The 18,409-nt window shown below is 37.0% G+C and overlaps 1 protein-coding gene across 1 annotated transcript; it reads right to left on the bottom strand.

The window, feature by feature from the left end:
• Positions 1-223: 223 nt before the first annotated feature.
• On the bottom strand, positions 224-17,838 carry LOC129902933 (sodium/hydrogen exchanger 6-like). Its single transcript, XM_055978382.1, has 22 exons — positions 17,484-17,838; positions 16,728-16,779; positions 16,560-16,619; positions 16,407-16,431; positions 16,229-16,314; positions 16,030-16,141; positions 14,558-14,620; positions 14,367-14,386; positions 14,160-14,257; positions 13,772-13,800; positions 13,338-13,369; positions 13,207-13,254; positions 13,057-13,117; positions 12,869-12,966; positions 12,694-12,769; positions 12,578-12,597; positions 12,296-12,393; positions 12,102-12,211; positions 1,479-1,562; positions 1,270-1,382; positions 969-1,045; positions 224-780 (listed from the first exon to the last, which is right to left on the bottom strand). Exons 1-22 carry the CDS (start codon positions 17,665-17,667, stop codon positions 728-730), a joined length of 1,599 nt encoding a protein of 532 aa, XP_055834357.1. The 5' UTR covers positions 17,668-17,838; the 3' UTR covers positions 224-727.
• Between the last annotated feature and the right edge of the window lie 571 nt (positions 17,839-18,409).

Raw genomic sequence — 18,409 nt, forward strand, 5'->3', positions numbered from 1 at the left:
GTTTATTAGTACATTATATTTAAAAATTGTTATAACTTGTTACCTCTTTACTGTTATAACTTGAAAGTTGTAAAATCATGTTATAACTCAAAATATAGTATTTCAATAATGACATTTAGAAAATTTTCCAAACCAAGAAGCTAGTCTATCATTCATACTAGTTTAAATCCCAAATAGATTGGCAACTTAAACATTGGAAACCAAATATCGTAACAGCTAAAAATGGTTGAATTTTTCTTCTGTTTTTTTTTCATTAACAGTAACCTTAAAACAGACTATTCAAGGCAGTAATGATCCACATCGCTTGTGAAAGTGAAGCTGATAAATAGGCTGCACGAAGCAACACACTAAAAGCTTAGTGGAATATGCAATTACTTTACACTAATTTGTAAAAGTTAAAGATCAGCGAATCATATCGCCATTTCAGAATATAGAAGCCACTCGCAGTGCTGTTCCCGTTCCTATTCCTGGCTTTAAACATTCATATACAAGGGATATCAGATGATTTTGCTTTGCTAGGTATGCTAAATCCTAAACTTCCTACACTGAATTGCCACCCGTTATTCTTTGTACCCCCTAAAGAATCTAAACTTTTCGTCATAATTGATGCATACTTACAAGCCACTCATTGTCCGCTGAGTATACTTGAGGTTGATTTTATCTTTGCAGCAAAATGTGATTTGTACTAATCTTGTCATCTTGAAATTTTGATTGTGCTATTTGAAAGTCAGTTGTGGCCATCATAACCGGCTCCTCTGGACCTGTGTATTATTGGCTCATCTGTGTACCAGAAAAAATTAAGTCATATTGCATGAGCTTATCGCGTTGGTAACTATATACATGATTAGACAAGATAATGAGCACAACAAGCAACGTAGGTAAATGGTAACTAGCATGTTGACAGAAACAATCTGATTCTCATATCAAGTTACCAAAACATTATCAAGTGTAAACGATGTGCAAATTACCTTCATCTTCATCTCCACCTTGAGTAGTAAAGAATGGTGTGAGGTAGTTTTTGTCCAATGCTGAGAATGAAGTAGTACTGGAGAAAACAATTAAATGCATTAAAAAGACAGGAAATGATGAGACAACCCGTATCTCACAGCAGTGATCTACCCACTTCACTAGTTAGCTGGGATGACTTGATAACATTAAGGAGGACAATGTAGGTACCAGATACCGGGTGGAAAACTAAACAAAACATTGAGACACCAAGATTTAAATCTCCCAACAACTAACATTGTGCCACAAGCAAAAGAGCATTACCTCTTGTGGAACTCCTTAAGTTTCATCCTGAACCTGTTCCCTGATGACGGTTCACCGTCATAAGATTCATCACTATAAGAAGGAGCTATATATCCATTGCTCCCCTCAAAGGTCTGAAGTCAGAAAAGAGCAGGAGAAAGAATTAGTGCACTGAGCAAAACATTCTAACTTATTACAAAGTTGGGAAATAGCTTGGCTAATGCAATTACTTCATCTAAGGAGCCAGATTGACCATCACCCACAACTTCCAAGGCTTCTAGCATGGTTCCTGTTGATCCTCCAATAATCAAAACCTGTAAAGTTCCAGACGGCATTTGATCAGATTATATCATACATTGTGGAAGAGATCATCCATCCAGTGTGGAGGAAGAACAGGTAGAAAGGATTAACTGTAATCAAAATGGAATATTCTAAAGCAACAAAACTTCAGTTCGTTGTAAATGCTCCACTTGGTATATTTTTGAAGCAGTAATGTTTCAGTTACGTGCATGCTAGGAAAAACCATCTATTGGCAAACTTTACTCTGAAGTATGAAACATTATGATTGTAGAATGACACATGTGAATTGTCAAACCCACTTTTTGCAATATAATGTTTTGGGGTTTCACTAGGATCTCCGGAGAAAAGTTTATATGAAGGCCAGTAGTTCCGGAAAACGTAAGAGTGCACGGCTTCAGCAGTAGGGATAGCAATGGGGTGGGGTGGGGCGGGGCGGGTTGAGCTCAACCCACAAATTTTTTAAACCGACCTGCATGACAATTTTTTTCATATTCAACCCGTCCCGTCCCGCCCCGCCCCATATAGACCCACCCCACATAAACCCGTCCCACATAAATTTTTAAATATTTTTCCATTTTAATTAAGTTTAATATGAAAAATAAAATTCATAATTATTTTTTTTCATTTTTCGCCAATTAACATCTCAACAACTAATTAACTATTTCTAGTTAACATTTTAATAATTATTTCTTTATCGCTAATTAACTGTTTCTAATTAACATTTAAACAACTAACAATTCACTGGACACGTCTAGTTTAATTTATTTTTTTAAAAAGAAAGTTAAAATTAAAATCAAAGTTTAATATAAAAAGTTTATATACTTGATTTTTACTAATTAAAAAGATTTAATTTTCTTCGGGTTCTTATTTGGTACCTTAAACCCGCAACCCACCCCGCTCCGCCCCATTGTCATCCCTATTCAGCAGAACAAAGACATCATTCACCATCAGTTTGACTTTTCTTCTAATCAACTTTTTCTTTTTCGTTATAATTCTCTCTGATTTCTTCCAACTGAGCTCTCTAAATAACTGTGCAATGTGATCTTGTTTAGAAGCCTTTCAGTGTGTAATGTTAGACTATTGTTTTCTTTATCTAACACATACATCACAAATGAGGGTCATAAGAACTGTACAGATTTTTATACATCCGTGGAAGATGAAAATTGTAGCTACACTCATCATTAGGCTGGGAGAAGTAAGCACCAAGAAAATGTGAGGTTAGCATAACCTGTGGTCTAAATGTGTAACGACCTTGAGGGTCATTTTCGAAAATTTGCGCAAAATTACCATTTTACCCCTATCATTAGTGCCCCCGAGTATTATTTGTTTAGTTCGAGTGGTTGAATGTGTTAAAGTCTTGATAGATAGTAAAATGGGCATATTCTTGAGTTCTATAGAGTTAAAGAGCTGAAAAAGTGATTTTCGATACCAAATGGAGCTACGAATCTCAGAACAGAATTCCCTCGGTTGGCTCCGAAATGGGGAATTTGTTCTAGGAGAGTCGTCGGAAACTGATTTGGGGTTGATATGTGAATTTGAGGCCTTGAGTTGAAAAGCGAAGTTTTAAATGAATTGGTTTGACTTCGATCAACGTTTTGAGATCCGAACCTCGAATGAGATTTCTGTCAGTTCTATTGCGTTTAGAACGTCGAGTTTGGTCTAGTTGAACATTGACTTAGAGCTCCGGGACCTTAATAGTCGTTTTGAGTTTTTAGGCCAAAAGTTGAGTTTTAGTCTAATAAGGGGTCCGGGAGGGTAATTTGGTCAAAACAACTTCTTTTTGAAAATTTGACGATTCCATTGAATCCGGAATGTCGAATTCAGTGTAGTAGCATTTTCGGTTTATGTTTATCAGACCTCGAATGATTTCTGAGGGTCTAACCGAGAGCATTTTTGGACTTAGCTTTCATCTGTGATCTGGTTTCTGGTGCAGACATTTTTGTTCATCACAATCACGATCGCGACCTGCACAATTTTTGTTCTACGCGATCGCGACTCATTCCACACGATCACGATGAGATCTTTTCCAGTACCTCGCGATCGCGAGGTAAGTTGCTCGCGATCGCGATGAGTGTTTTGATGATAGAATAGTGTTTAATTGAGAAAATCCCTATTTCCACCATTTTTGAGTTTCTTGAGCTTGTTGGGGCGATTTTGGAAAGGATTCTTCGCGTAATTTCGTGGGGTAAGTGATATTTCACTAAAATCTTTCATATTCCATCATCGATATTCTGATTTCAACTCCTAAATCTTTAGTTTTAAATCCTAAATTCCTTGTTTTCTTCCCTAATCTGAATTTAAGAAAATGGTGATTTCTAACTCGTTTTGTACTCTATTTTGATGGGTTTTTCAACCATGAGTTTCTTATTACTAGTAGAACGTGATTTTTCAATAAAATTCCAGATTTGACCCTTTTCCAAATTAATTAATTTTTGGACTGTTTTACCCCCGGTTTCGAAGCCTATCAATATGAGTGTCATGGGACTCCTTATGACGCGTGTATTTCATTCTTGATAGTGGATTGTTATTCTGGGCATTGAATTCGAGAGTTGATTGTCCGGTAGAGGTGTTCGAGTGCGTTTTCGACTATCGAGGTAGGTTTGGCTATCCTTCTTGGGGCAGAGTTGGGGTGATTAGTCAAATTCTATGTTGTAGACTTTGGGATGGGGTAGTAGTATAGTTTGGGACTGATAATTTATATTGTGATGCCCGTGTGGGGGTTTATATGTGTTGTGTAGCTCGTGTGGGGGCCTTATGTGATATTTTATTTGTGATTGATACTGTGTAATCCATGACTTAACTGAGTTAGAAATGTGAAGAGGTTATTTGACTTGCAATGCCCACCTGAGAGGTTGAATTGGGAGTTTTGAGCATGCCCGAGTATTGAAATATTGTTGAGAAAGGGGTGAACACTTAATTTGAGGCATTTCCTTCCCATTACTATCTAAAAGGGCAGCCCGGTGCACTAAAGCTCCCGCTATGCGCAAGATTCGGGTTGAGGCATTTCCTTCCCATTACTATCTATTGAGGGTGAATATCATGTTTAGGTTAAGTTTTGAGAACTTTGAACCTTGTATTATATGTTGAGTTGTAAATTACCTCCATGCCTTATATGATGTGAATGCATTCATACTCATTCATATTATCATTGATCATTGGGAAGTTGAGATCTGTGGAAATTCTTTTTGAGAAAGAAAATATGACACCTTTAAACTCTTGTATCTTGAGTCCCTGATCGAGACAGTTTTGCGGCAGGGTAGTGGATACATTGTGGTCCCTTGACCACGAGTAGGTGGCGAGTGGAAGAGATATTAGTATCATGAGTCCTTGCCACAAGCTAGGTGGTGAGGTAGTTGATACATTGAGATTGTGACGAGGTATATGGTCTGCGAGACCCCCATGGGTCCTACTTGGTAGCACAGCTCGGGAGGTATATACAACAAGCTGTGCAATAGTCTTGATTCCACCGTACCATCACATCATTGCATCATCATATTGCATTGCATTGCATTGATATCTGTAATACTTGAATTATCTGGTTAATTGTGATTATGAGTTGTGATTATGAGTTGTTATTATGGTATTAATTTATTCGTGCCATTCTATATAAATTGGCGGCACCGATGCCGGAGTTGGACTTTTCTGTATCCAGATGGAAGCGTTCCTTAGTTTATTTCATAGGTTTGATTAATTTCTTATACTCAGTAGGCTAAAACCTACTAAGTAAATACATGTTTATTGTACTCACCCCTACTTCTGTGTCCCTTTTTGATGTAGATACTAACCAAGGTGTTCAGCAGTAGTTGATTCCAGCGGGTACACTATTCTTGGTTCAGTGGTGGGATCTTGGGATCCAGATCATCGCTAGTCCATCTTGTGTTTTAGTCTTTTCTATATTCAGAGACTTAAACTGTGTATTCAGATTCAGTTGTGTATTTAGATACTCTTTACACTTATGACACCAGGTTTTGATAATTTACTCATTGTTGTTGCCCTTTTATCGTATTTATTGTAGCCTGACTTCCTTTTTGGGAGCTCATATGATTTTACTTTTCGGCTTACGCATGGAAATGAGGTTGGGATACGTGCTATCATGACCTTAATTTCTGGGTCGTGACAAAATGGTACCTAAAGAAAGTTCAAAAGAAGATTGCCTTGGAGAGGTTGGGGTAGAACTATTTGATGTTATATCAAAGGAGTGGAAAGATGTCAAATGACTAGAGAAAGAGCACTTGTCCAAAATAATAAGAGTAACGGAGATATTCAAAATGTTTGCAAATTTCGGAGTCGTGCGATGAAACACTTTGAGAAAAACTGTTGGAGCATTGACATGGAAGCATTAGAGGCTGACAGAGAACCAACTTAGGCTAGGCGGTAGATCTTGAGGCTATATTTTTGCAAAATAGATTAATCACAGTTTGCATGAAGAGGAGAAAGATATCCACATGATATTAATGGCTTAGAGAAGAAGTCCTTGTGGTGGATGTTGAAGAAATAAATTCCTATCAAATACATAAATGTCATGAATGATTAGTATGAAGTAGCCAAACAAGCATAAGAATAATATACGCTATTTTGCAAGTGGTAACAATGCTATATTGATTGACAAACTTAACAAGAAACCAACAAAAAACTAGAACCAGAGACATGGAGCAACATTCTAGAGAAGGGGAATTTGGTAACTTTGAATAAGAAAATAGTCCTAGTATAAAGTTCACTAAAATTTTATATTGGACATTTCATTTCCTATATAAGCAATACCGACGTATAATGATATAATGCAACAACATACCTAATATAATCCCACAAAGTGGGTCTAGGGAGGGTAGTGTACACACACCTTACCCTTACCTCAAGAGGTTAAGAGGCTATTTCCGATAGACCCTTGGCTCGAATGAAAAATATCTAAAGCAGTACAAAAAAAGAAGTAATAGGAGTTCAAGAAATAGCATATAGTAATAGGACAATATCTACAACATAATAATATAATAGTCGAAGAACAAGACAACAAATAATAATAGATATTGAGGGCTATGAACTAAAGGAGCAATACTACAACTACTAGTATGGACAGACAAAACAACACACTGTTACCTACTAACCTTCTATGTTAATATGTGTCCTCTACAACCTTTTATCTAAGGTCATGTCCTCGATAAGCTGTAATTGTACCATGTCTTGTCAAGGTGGAGGCAGATTTGGACAAGTCAGGCACCAAGCAAGGTGAAGTGTTTTGTATGGTTGGTGGCCAAGAGAGCATGTCTCACGCAAGACGTGTTGAAGAAGAAGGGCCAACAAATAGCATCCTCATGTTTTCTCTACAATGAGACTGATGAGACCAACAATCACCTATTCTTGAGTTGCAAAGTCACTTCCCAACTTTGGTCCATGTTCTTGAAACTCACAAGCAACAATTGGATTATGCCAGAACGCATTGCTGACCTACTGAGTTGTTGGATTAGGAAAGGAGGAAGTAAGAGCCAAAAGAAATGGTGAAGAATGATCCCAGGCCCTAGCTTGCATTTCGTGGGCAATATGGAAGAAGAGAAATGGAAGATGTTATGAGAATAAAACAAATTCCATTCAAAAAGTAAAAGAGAAATGTATTGTCTTCTTTTATTTTTGGTGTAAAGAGGAAAGTATAGAGGAAGTAGAACAATTAGTAGTTAGTAGATTTGTTAGGTTCACTGTAATTAGCCTTTTCCACTCTTTTTCTTGTTAGCAACTTTTTGGAGGTCCCTAGCATGTCCTTAACGCTGAAGAATACAATTGCCAATTTCAAAAAATTGTGTCATGTCTTGTCTAATCAACTCTTCCAATACTTCTTCGGTCTGCTACTACCTATTCTAAAATCATCCATAGCACACCCTCAGACCTCCGCACTGGGACATCCAGACATCTCCTCTTCACATGCCCGAACTAACTTAGTTTCGCTTCCCGCATCTTATTCTCCATTGAAGCCACTCCTACCTTATCACAAATATCCTCATTTCTTATCTTATCTCTCCTAATATGCCCACACATTCATCGCAACATTCTCATTTATGCACTTTCAACTTCTACACATGAGAGTTTCGGCCAAATCCATCGGTGGCCCCTTAAAGTTGGCACCAAGTTTTACTTAGACACCTTACCTTACCTTGGTGTCAACTTTAAGGGGTCACCGATGGGTTTGGCCGAGAGTTTTTGACTGGCCAGCACTTCATCCCTACACATAGTTGGTCTACCTATCACTTTTGTAGAACTTACCTTTAAGTTTTGGCACCTTCTTATCACACAAGACTACAAATGTGAGCCTCCATTTCTTTCACCCTACACCAATGCGGTGAGTGACATCCTCGTCAATCTCCCCATTTCCTTGGATCATAAACCCACGATATTTGAAACTTCCTTTCTTTTAGAAAGAAATTTTGATGAGGAGGTTCTGAAAAGTTTAAAGCAATGTGCAATCAATAAAGCACCAGGACCGAATGATTTTACAATGGGGTTCTACATCACATGTTGGAAAGTGGTCAAGGGTGACATCATGATGACTTTTCAGCATTTCTATGACCAAGAGAGGTTTGAAGGAAGTTCCAATGTTACCTTCATAGCCCTGATTCCAAAGAAGAAAGGTACAAAAGAACTAAGGGACTTTAGACTATCAGTTTGACAGGCTGCATGCATAAAATCCTCGCAAAAGTGCTCACTAAAAGGCTAAAAAGAGTGATGTCCAAGCTTGTTGACTCGCGACAGCTAGCTTTTATTAAGGGGAGGCAGATCATGGATGTTGTTCTCATAGCTAGTGAAGCTATAGAGTCCATGTTAACTGTGAAAAACCAGGCATTCTATGCAAATTAGCTATTGAGAAAGCATATGACCATGTCAACTGGATTTTCTTATGGTATGTTAGAGAAGATGGGTTTTGGCCTCAAATGGAGACAATGGATTAAATTTTGCATATCTTTAGTGAGCTTCTCAGTGCTGGTAAATGGCTCTCCAGTAGGTTTTTCTAGTGCACAAAGGGGCTTAAGACAAGGTGATACTTTATCACCTTTCCTTTTCCTATTAGTCATGGAGGAACTCAACAATATGATTAAGAATGCAAACAGAGAAGGATGGCTAAGAGGTTTTGAAGTAGTTAGAGCTGGAAGGGAAAGCCTAGAGATAACTCATTTACAATATGCAAATGATACCCTAATATTCTGTGATGCTGAAGAGAACAACCTCAAAATTCTAAGACTGATTCTGGTCTTGTTTGAAGGAATATCTGGACTTCATGTTAACTGAAGGAAAAGCTTCTTCTATCCAGTTAATGAAGTGACAAATATGAGGAATCTGAAATTAATTCTTTGGGTTGAAGTAGGTGCTCTTCCAACTACTCATTTGGGTATGCCTTTAGGGGCCCGATCCAATTCCTTGGAAATTTGGAATGGGATGATTGAGAAGTGTAAGATGAAACTAGCAAGGTGGAAGTCTCAGTACCCCTCACTTGGAGAAAGACCGACTAGGATCACCTCTGTGCCAGATGCACTTCCAACATATATGATGTCTTTATTTCCTGCTAGACAGGAGTAATTAATAGGTTGGATAGCATCAGGAGAAAGTTTTTGTGGCAAGGCAACAAGGAAAAGAAGGGGTATCACTTAGTCAAATGGGAAAAAGTGATTACTAATAAGAGAGTTGGGAATTTGGGGATAAAGAATCTGAAGAATCAAAGTAAAGCTCTGAGAATGAGGTGGCTTTATAGGTACTCCAATGACAATCAGAATTTATGGGGCACAGTCATAAAAGCAAAATATGAGGAAAGTGACAATTTGATGACAAAGGAAGTTACCGCTCTGTATTGTGCTAGTTTATGGAAATCTACCAGATCACTGTGGAATGAATTCAAACCAAACACCATGATTAAAATGGTAGATGGCACTAAAACTAGATTTTGGAAGGAGGATTGGCATGAGGCAGGAAATCTGGAGACACTCTTCCCAAATATACATAATATGGTTTTTCAGCAACAGAGTACAATAGCTGAACTATGGACCCCCTCATGGGTGGAATATTGTATTTAGAAGGCACCTCAATGATTGGGAAATTAAAAGAGTTGCAGAATTCTTCAGCATCATTGAACAATTAAATGGCTTGGAGACAGGGAAGGACATATTGCAGTGGTTGGGGAACTGTAAAAGGGCTTTTAAAGTAAGTGTAGCATATAGGAAGTTGAACCACCCTATTATGCTGGCACCCAAATGGCCCTGGAAACACATCTGGAAGGCCAAGATCCCACACAAAGTGGCCAGTTTTGTGTGGTTACTGGCTAAGAAAGTTGTGTTGACACAGGAGAATTTGATGAAGAGGGGGTTTTCACTATGTTCAAGATGTTTTTTTTGTGGAGAAACGTCAGAAACAATCAATCACTTGTTCATCCGATGCAAGGTCACTGGCCAATTGTGAAGTCTATTTCTAAGGCTCAAAACATCTCATGGGCCATGTCTGGTAGAATTGCAGAGGCCTTATACAGCTGGGAAGAAGCAGGATTACAAGCAACGAACAAAAGCAACTGGAGAATCATTCCTGCTACTATTTGGTGGACTATTTGGAAAGAGAGAAATCTCTGAGTTTTTGAGAATAGGGAGAGTAATATGCAGGAAGTAAAACTGAATTGTATTCTAATTTGTGCTTTTGGTGTAATCAGATTTACTCTAATGACACTATCTCTATCATTGATGTTTTAGACTCATTATAGGGATAGGACAGTGCCTTTAGAGTTCATTACGTAAATATGGTTTTCAGTACAAGCCATGTAATGATTTACAGAAATAGAAACAGTTACCAATCTCAAAAAAAAGTCTCATCAATTAAAACTGTCATCTGCAAATAACATACACTACAGCACCTCACCTTGAATTTGTCACATCAATGCATCCATCACCAAGGAAAATAAAAATGGGCTTAAGGGTTGAAAATATTTGAGTAAGAGTCTTGGAAAAATGTGAAAGGAAATTGGCGAATTGGAAATAAAAATATTTGTGGAGACAGATTGGTGTTCATATATCTGTGCTGGATGTGCTGCCAACTTGCACCATGTCCATGTTCTCAATGCTTAAAAAGGTAGTGAAAAAGCTGATGAGGGGGGGGGGGATTTTTATAGCAGGGCAACAGGGAGAAGAGAATACTACCAGGGAAGCCAGAAAAGTAAGGGGGCTGGGAATAAAGGCATCAAGGATTACACAACCAAATTCTTCTGTTTAATTGGCTATGGAGATTTACCAAAAGGAGTTCTCTGGAGAGGAGTGGTAAAAGCAAAATATGAAATGGGAGACCGATGGATGACTAAGTAAACATGTCTTACAGATTAGACAATTATGGGAGAAGCTTACAGGTAGCAAAGAGTTTAAAGTAAGAGATGACAAGAAAATACATTTTCGTCTTGAGGCATGGATAGGCCATTGTCCCCCCTAAAGAAACAGTACCCTGAAATTTTCAGGCTGGTGGCACCCAACAGCTGAAATTGCAGAATATAGCTAACAAAAGGGCAGGACACCCCAACCAGGAGACACTGCAATGATTGTGAACTAGAGAGCAAATGCCAACTACCCCAGCACATCAGCAACACTCAAATAACACAGGCATTCCAGACTACTTGATATGTAGAGCAGAAAAAGCCATTTCACAGTTCAGCATACAGGTTTTTGTCCAGCAACGCAAATGCTGGTTGACCATGGAAGCTTATTTGGAAAAAATAGAGAACTTCTCTGAGGGGAATCTTTCATATGACAAGTAGCACTGAAGCATGTCCAACACAAAACTCACAAAGGAGAGGAATTGTTATATGTAATAGATGTGCCTTTTGAGTTAGGATATGAGTGGTTTTCCATCGATTCTTTATCAATGGCCCACGAATTATCTATTCGTCCACTGCAGACAGACAAGAAATTATTGGGACATGATGCTGAACCAACTAGAACTTAAGTGGTGCATGCCAAGAAGTACCAAAGAGCTGTGTTGGTTTCAGGAGAGCATAGGAAAGCAGAATAGAAGATATGGAACACCGAATATCATCCCTGCAGCCATTTGGTGGATGATATGGAAAGAGTGGAACCAGAGAACTTTTTGAGGAAGAACTAGTGCATCCTTAGACTAAATTTAGATGTATATTTTTGCTAGCATTATGAAATGGGGAGACTGATATACATGATACAAGTCTACTAATAGAATCTCTCAGTTCATTACGTGCAGTAAAAGAACTGAGCTTTTATTATTTGGTGATGAATAGGCCTAGCAATTACTTGATGCTAGAATATTTTTTTACCCTATTTCATTTATTAAAAGACGCACAATAGAAGTTTTTGACCAGCAACTCTAATGCTTGCAATTAGCAAAGGAGGAAATTTTTGCAGCTGCTACTCTGACTTCACTGTTCGCATCTACGTACTCATCCTATCAACAGTTTCTCTCACCCACAGTAGAGTCAGCTTATTTCAATTAGTTTCTCTTTGCTGCTTGATTTCAGGAAGGTTCGTTCATTCATTAGGCCATCAATGAAATTAAATCATAACTCGAGTAAGTTTGCCTACCGTTAATACAACAATGGCAGTGGTAGCAGTGAATATTGTCTGACCATGACCTTCAGGAAGATCGTGGACTGACTGCAAAGCAAGGGCAAAAGCCATAGCGCCTCGAAGTCCTTGACATCCACAATAATAATGAGCTCAAATAAAATCGGAAAAGCCAAAACATAGACTGAAAAAATAATTTCTTCACCACTTACCACTGTACCAGAGTGCTTTTTGATGTTTTGCTGGTATCTTCTGGTGTGACGGTCGCACAAGATTCACCAAATATGCACAACCAAACACATTGGCAGCCCTTATGAAAGAGAGGAAAAGATTAGCAATTATGGATTTACTACCTTGAGATCATTCCATCCATAATTTAATGCAAAATACGGGGAAAACACAGAGCAACATAGGCATTGGTACAATGAGCTTGGGATAAAATTGTGCAACCAAGTGTAATCCCAGAGAACAAAAAAACAGAGTAACAAACATACCTCGCAATCACAATGAACAGCTGGGGCGAACAAGAAGTTAAAGGAAGAACGTTTGATTCACAATAACATCAAGGAACGAGTTACAATATATAAAGAAGACTACATGTTAAGGATACAATTGAGAAGAAGATAAATCCCACATGGGACCAACTATGTTTTTCCATTGCAATATCAAATCCCATATATATAAATCTGCACATTAAACAAAAACAAGAACTTACTGAAGTTATTTAACAAAAATGGGAAGTACAAAATATCACAAATCCTCAAAAACTGGAATGCCCGACTTACACAAAAGTTTCAGCCAATGATGATATCAAATGAAAAAACGCCGACACGAATCGCTGTGAACTTTCTGATAAATTCGGGTACGTATAGCGCTTCATAACCTACAAGACAATCCAGAAGTACTAAGCACATATAGTAGGAAGAGAAAATGAAAAAAAAAAAAAGAAGAGAAAATGCAGATGAGAACTTACAACTCCAGTGAACAATATAGACACTATGCCAGAGAGACCAAGTCCCTCTGCTAGCATATATCTGGAAGATGATGGTTCATGATAAAATACATGTTAGGCACAAAACCAAGATCGAATGTAAAAAAGTGAGAATCTGATGTAGTTACTTACGAGAAATATGGAAAGAGGACAAACAAACAGCTCTCCAAGTTCTGAAGGCTGACAACAGAATTAGCAGAAACGCCATCAATATCATCAGTCAGAAGCAGATGGTGCAGAAAACTACAAAATGCTTGACTTACTTGTCAATATCCAAGTCAGCATATTTGAAAAGGTGTGTAAAGTCAAGGCACCACAACATTTTATGAGCTAGAAAGCATCAAATGCACATTTCATAATTTGAAGAGTAAAGGAAGTGGACAACGAAAAAAAAAGAAGAATGAAAAGACCAAATAAAGGCTGAGAGAATCAGAAGAAGATAACCTTCATTTCTGTTTGACTGTGCAGAATATAAAGGTAAACAAATATACTAAATATAATACAACCATAAACTTATTAAATAAGAATCATGGTGCCTCGAAAAGTTAGTGATTATAGAGGCACCATAATCTTTAGAAGACCTACAAATTTTGGTTAGACATCATTAAGGAGGTGACACTTCCTGGTTCATTTTTTCTGTGCATGCAAACTGCGAGAAAGATACACTGCTGGAAGAAAGTAAAACATTGAAGGATATCAAAGCAGAAACAAATCCAACTCCAACACCTGTAGAATCAGAGCAGTAAGTTGTTAGTTGATTTGAAAAAAAAAATCAAGTCAAACTATTGAGAAACAATCGTGCTCTTATAGAACAAAAGCATATGGATACTGACTCCACCAGTTCCCTTTTTTTTCCATCGATAAATTTCTGGGCTCCAGAAGTTACAACTGAAATATATTCAGACTGCTTGAAAAGAGAGCATCCTCTCAGGATTTTCCAGAAAATCACATAATTTGAATAATTTAAAAACTTTTTTTCCCTTTAAAACGACACCTGCTTGACCTTCTCTTTCTTATGCCAACATTAGCTTTCACTGAGAAAAAAAATTATGAGAATAAAAAACTAAACAGTCCAAAATACTAACCAGCTGACAGGGAGCCCATAAAAGTTTCAACAAATCGGATGGTTATCATGAAGTAATTCTGATCAGTTGACATGTGGCTTCTGACCAGTGACATTGTCCTACAAAACAATCCAGTGCTTGATTATCAATCCATCTGGATCTATTTGTATGTGCAGATGCTCCTTGAATATCAATACCAATGCAACAATTAAGCACACGTATACTAACCTGTACAAGGAAATTGCCATCTTCCAAGTGTGCAGCATACAAAGAAAAACAAAGAAATAAATACACAAGATACAAATCCATAACTTTTTTTTGATAAACAATACATATACACAGCTTAAACTCCCAATATATAGGAATCAAGTAATTGACATCGTGAAAACCTTTCATATAAAAGAATGAGTAGGACTTACTGCATCATTTAAAACAGATTCCCCAAACACTAAAGCATATAGGTTCACGTCAGTGCCAAGCTCCTACAATCATGCCAAAGAAAAGAACTCGTTCAACGAAAAGGACAGCAAAGCTTAGCCAATGATGAAACAGTAGACCTACCTATATCAATTTGAAAATTTTGAAAAGCCACATAAGTTGGCAAAGGGATTGATTACCAAAAAATAAATGAAGATACCCAACAGATCTGATATTCAACCTCCAATGACAGAGAGTGGTGATAGACCAGGACAAAACCAAACATCTTCTCCCTCTTTCCTTTCTCCAATGTTACACTCTTACATCTTTTCTATTGAAACCACAAGGTTTCAAAGTCATGTCTTGTCAATATTGAGTTTTCTTCAGTAACTGTGCCTCTCCTCTTCAATTTGCATAGCTCCCTCAACGAGGTATAGCCTATTCGATTTTTCGGATTATATATCCTAGTTTATTTGCCTGAGATGAGCTTAAATGGAGCGACATAGTTAATGAGGATTCTTATAGTCGATCCAACATGTTTGGGATTGGGGAGTTATTTTTTTACTGTTGTTGTATATATGTCTGGTTTATGATAAACGCATAACTTATAGCTGTGCCGCAGCAGCATCTAAAATACCCAAAGAGCAGTCATGTGGAAGTACAAACTCAAGTCTACTCTATTAACCAACATAATTTCCAAGCATTCTGTCAAACACAAGATATTTTTCTGTCAATGCTATCAGATATACTACCTAAACCCACTAAATTGGCTTCATGCAAATAATTTCAACCAACAAATGGAAGGAAGCTGAAAGAGAAGATTATAACAATGAAACAACTAGTTCTTTTTTAAGGTAGTGATGGTCTGATGGAACCTGACCTAAATTGCAAGTAGTCTACCTTGCTAATCCTTATCCAACTCAAGAGCAGAACATGTATGGGAAAGTTCTCCACATATATGAAAATAGCTTATACTTTAAATTTCTCTATATTGTCTTTAGCTACTTGAATAGGTAGCTAGTGGTGCTTTCCGTGGGGTTTAGACAGGTTGGTCACTGATGTTCACTATTTGATGATAGTGAATGTACTGTGATAGATCTGTCACAAGTGCCTATCACAACCCTCTTGTTTTGATTCATGACACTTAGTATACTGATCTAACATATCTCATACTCCTTACCCAGCCAGTCTTCTGTCTCTATTGTTCCTGGCATTCATATACACAGAATTTAAGCGCTAACATGATCAATGACATTATCATGCAAACAGTGAAGATGTCACCAAAAAGGTCGCCTTTTTCATAATGGAAGGATTCTTTTTACTGATTGTATGTGTTAACATATGTGGTAAATTGTACCAAACCGAACAAACATAAAAATAAAAAAGACAAGATGGTCTAAAGTGACTAGTCTAATACAGGAAGCAAAGCAATAGATTGAAACTAAAAAGAACGCCAATAAAAAAAAAGACTAACCTGAAAAATAGACAGAACAGTGACAGGATCAGTTGCCGATATAAGAGCTCCAAACATCAGACACTCTACAAATGGAAGTCTATACATGAGATACGTAACTCCACCAAGGTAACTGCAAAAATTTGCATTCACAATAATCAATTATATGAAGAGTGAAACTGATAGTACTAAGAAAATCATAGACATAAGCAATACTTACACCAGAACAGCAGTAACAAAAGAAGCAATGAAAGTTCCTACAATAGCAAAAGTGATAATTGCTCCAAAGTTTGAAAAGAATGGTTTCTGCTTACAGCATCAGTAAATCCATGATGTTAGCAATGCAAAAAAAAAAAGCAGGTTGCATATCTAGTAAGTACCAATAGAAGAAAACTTACAGGTGATAGACTAAATCCTGACTGAGTAAGCAAAGAAGGTCAAGGAAAAGAACTTTTGTTCATAAATACCAAAATAAGCTGAACATTTAACTACAGTACATGGAACAAAAACAATAGAAAAATTTCTACTGGAAAGAATTTAAATGTGGATATAATATGATCGGTGGCAGTAAAAAGAGGAAGAAAAACTCTTCATGGAAGTTAAACCATGCCCTGCCAAGTAAGAAGTGAAAAAGGAAGAGTCAAAGTCCAGTAAAACAAACCTGTAGAAACAAATAAAATCTTCAAGAACTAAATGGTGATGAAAATTCAATGAACTACCTACTGCTTGCTTCTGTATTTGAAACATTAGCGAATCCACCAACAATCAAACCTGCCGCAAAGAAAATCCAAGCAACATAGGTTTCAGTATGCCCCAAGCTAAAGGGTACCTCAGTTGGTCAAGTCAATGGAAAATGCTGAACAAGCTTGAAAAAACAGTACTCAAATTGCATTTTATCACTCATTAGATTAGTGCACTATTACCAACATCAACAAAATAAAAATGTCACACTCCCAAACTAGTTGGGTTTCAGCTATGTGAGCATTTCATTCTAATACTCAATTTAAGGTTTCTCTAAAGCTCAAGACCAAACTAAACATGCAATGATCTAAACAAACTAACCAGACTCCTAGGTGTAATCTAAACGCATCAACGATGACTAAACTCCCAACTAGTTAATAACACCTGTATGGATATTTTACTTCCACTGTGTTGTAAAACGATTACTCACAACAACAAAGGTAAACTCGTCCAACGAAGTTCCCAGCAAATTCCAGCTGAAGGGTACCTCGATTTGAAAATGCCATGGCAAACATGTTCATATTGGCATTTGAAAATGCCAAAAAGGGGGATGAATTGGACAATATCCAGAAGTGTGCTATGGAAAATGCTACTCATATTTGTATTGACCGAGAAGAGAAAAAGGGGAAATTTGAAATGCAAAAAAAGACCGAAAATTGAACAATAATACTTCACATTGGCATTTTGAGATGAATAACCTAAATAGAAAATTAAAGAAAAAGAGAAGTGAATACCAATCAAAAGAGAGGCACTTGCTTCAGGAATATAATAGAAACGACGACGACGAAGCACATGTCCAATAACAAAGGATAGTACAAGCATCGAGATCTGAAGAAGTATTCCATATCCAGCGGCTCGTTGCTCTTTTCCTGGACTCGCCTTTACCCCGGCCGGAGAAATCTGAAGATGATCCTCCATGGCCGATTCTTCCAAGTAAACACGATCAACTTAACGGCGAAACCTAAGTGATTTTCCGGTGACGAGGCGTTTACTTCTTCTTCTCTTTTTGCTTGTTTGAAAAGAAAGGTTTTTCTGCGGTTTCTGAGACAGATGGGAAAAGAGTTATTATTATGTACTGTATCTATCTACCAAGAGCACTTTCAGTCTGCTTTTTTTTTTTTTTTTTTTTCGTATAACACATGAGAAAGGTCCAACCAACAGAAAATAAGACCAAAAATATTTATCATTGCTTATTTCTCCAAAATATTAAGTATGTCTTTTTCATTTATTGGTTGAGGGGATTCATATATTTCCATTACTCACTTTACCTTATGTGGATTGTATAGTAATAATACAAATTCTCCAAAAAAAATATAAAAGTATTATAAACATATTTGTATTATAGTGAAATCCTAACTTAGAGATCAAGTCAATTTTTTTTTTATTATCATTTACTCTAAAATATCTCTCAAGAAAAATAAAAGGTCTTTTCTCTCTACTTTCTCCTTCTTCTTATTTATATAGTTTCATAACACGTTATAGCACGAGTTTTATTTTGAATTTCATTTAAAGTTGTAGCCACAATAGTACTACTATCCGTGAAATTATTCAATTTAGTTGGATTTAATTTTTGAAGAGGTTCTGACATATGAAAGTTCTAATGTGAGGTAAGAATGAATCTCTGAATATATTGAATTACTTAGTATTACAAAGTTACGGA

This window comes from Solanum dulcamara, chromosome 1, assembly GCF_947179165.1.
Source record: "Solanum dulcamara chromosome 1, daSolDulc1.2, whole genome shotgun sequence".
In the NCBI taxonomy this organism is placed as follows: domain Eukaryota; kingdom Viridiplantae; phylum Streptophyta; class Magnoliopsida; order Solanales; family Solanaceae; genus Solanum; species Solanum dulcamara.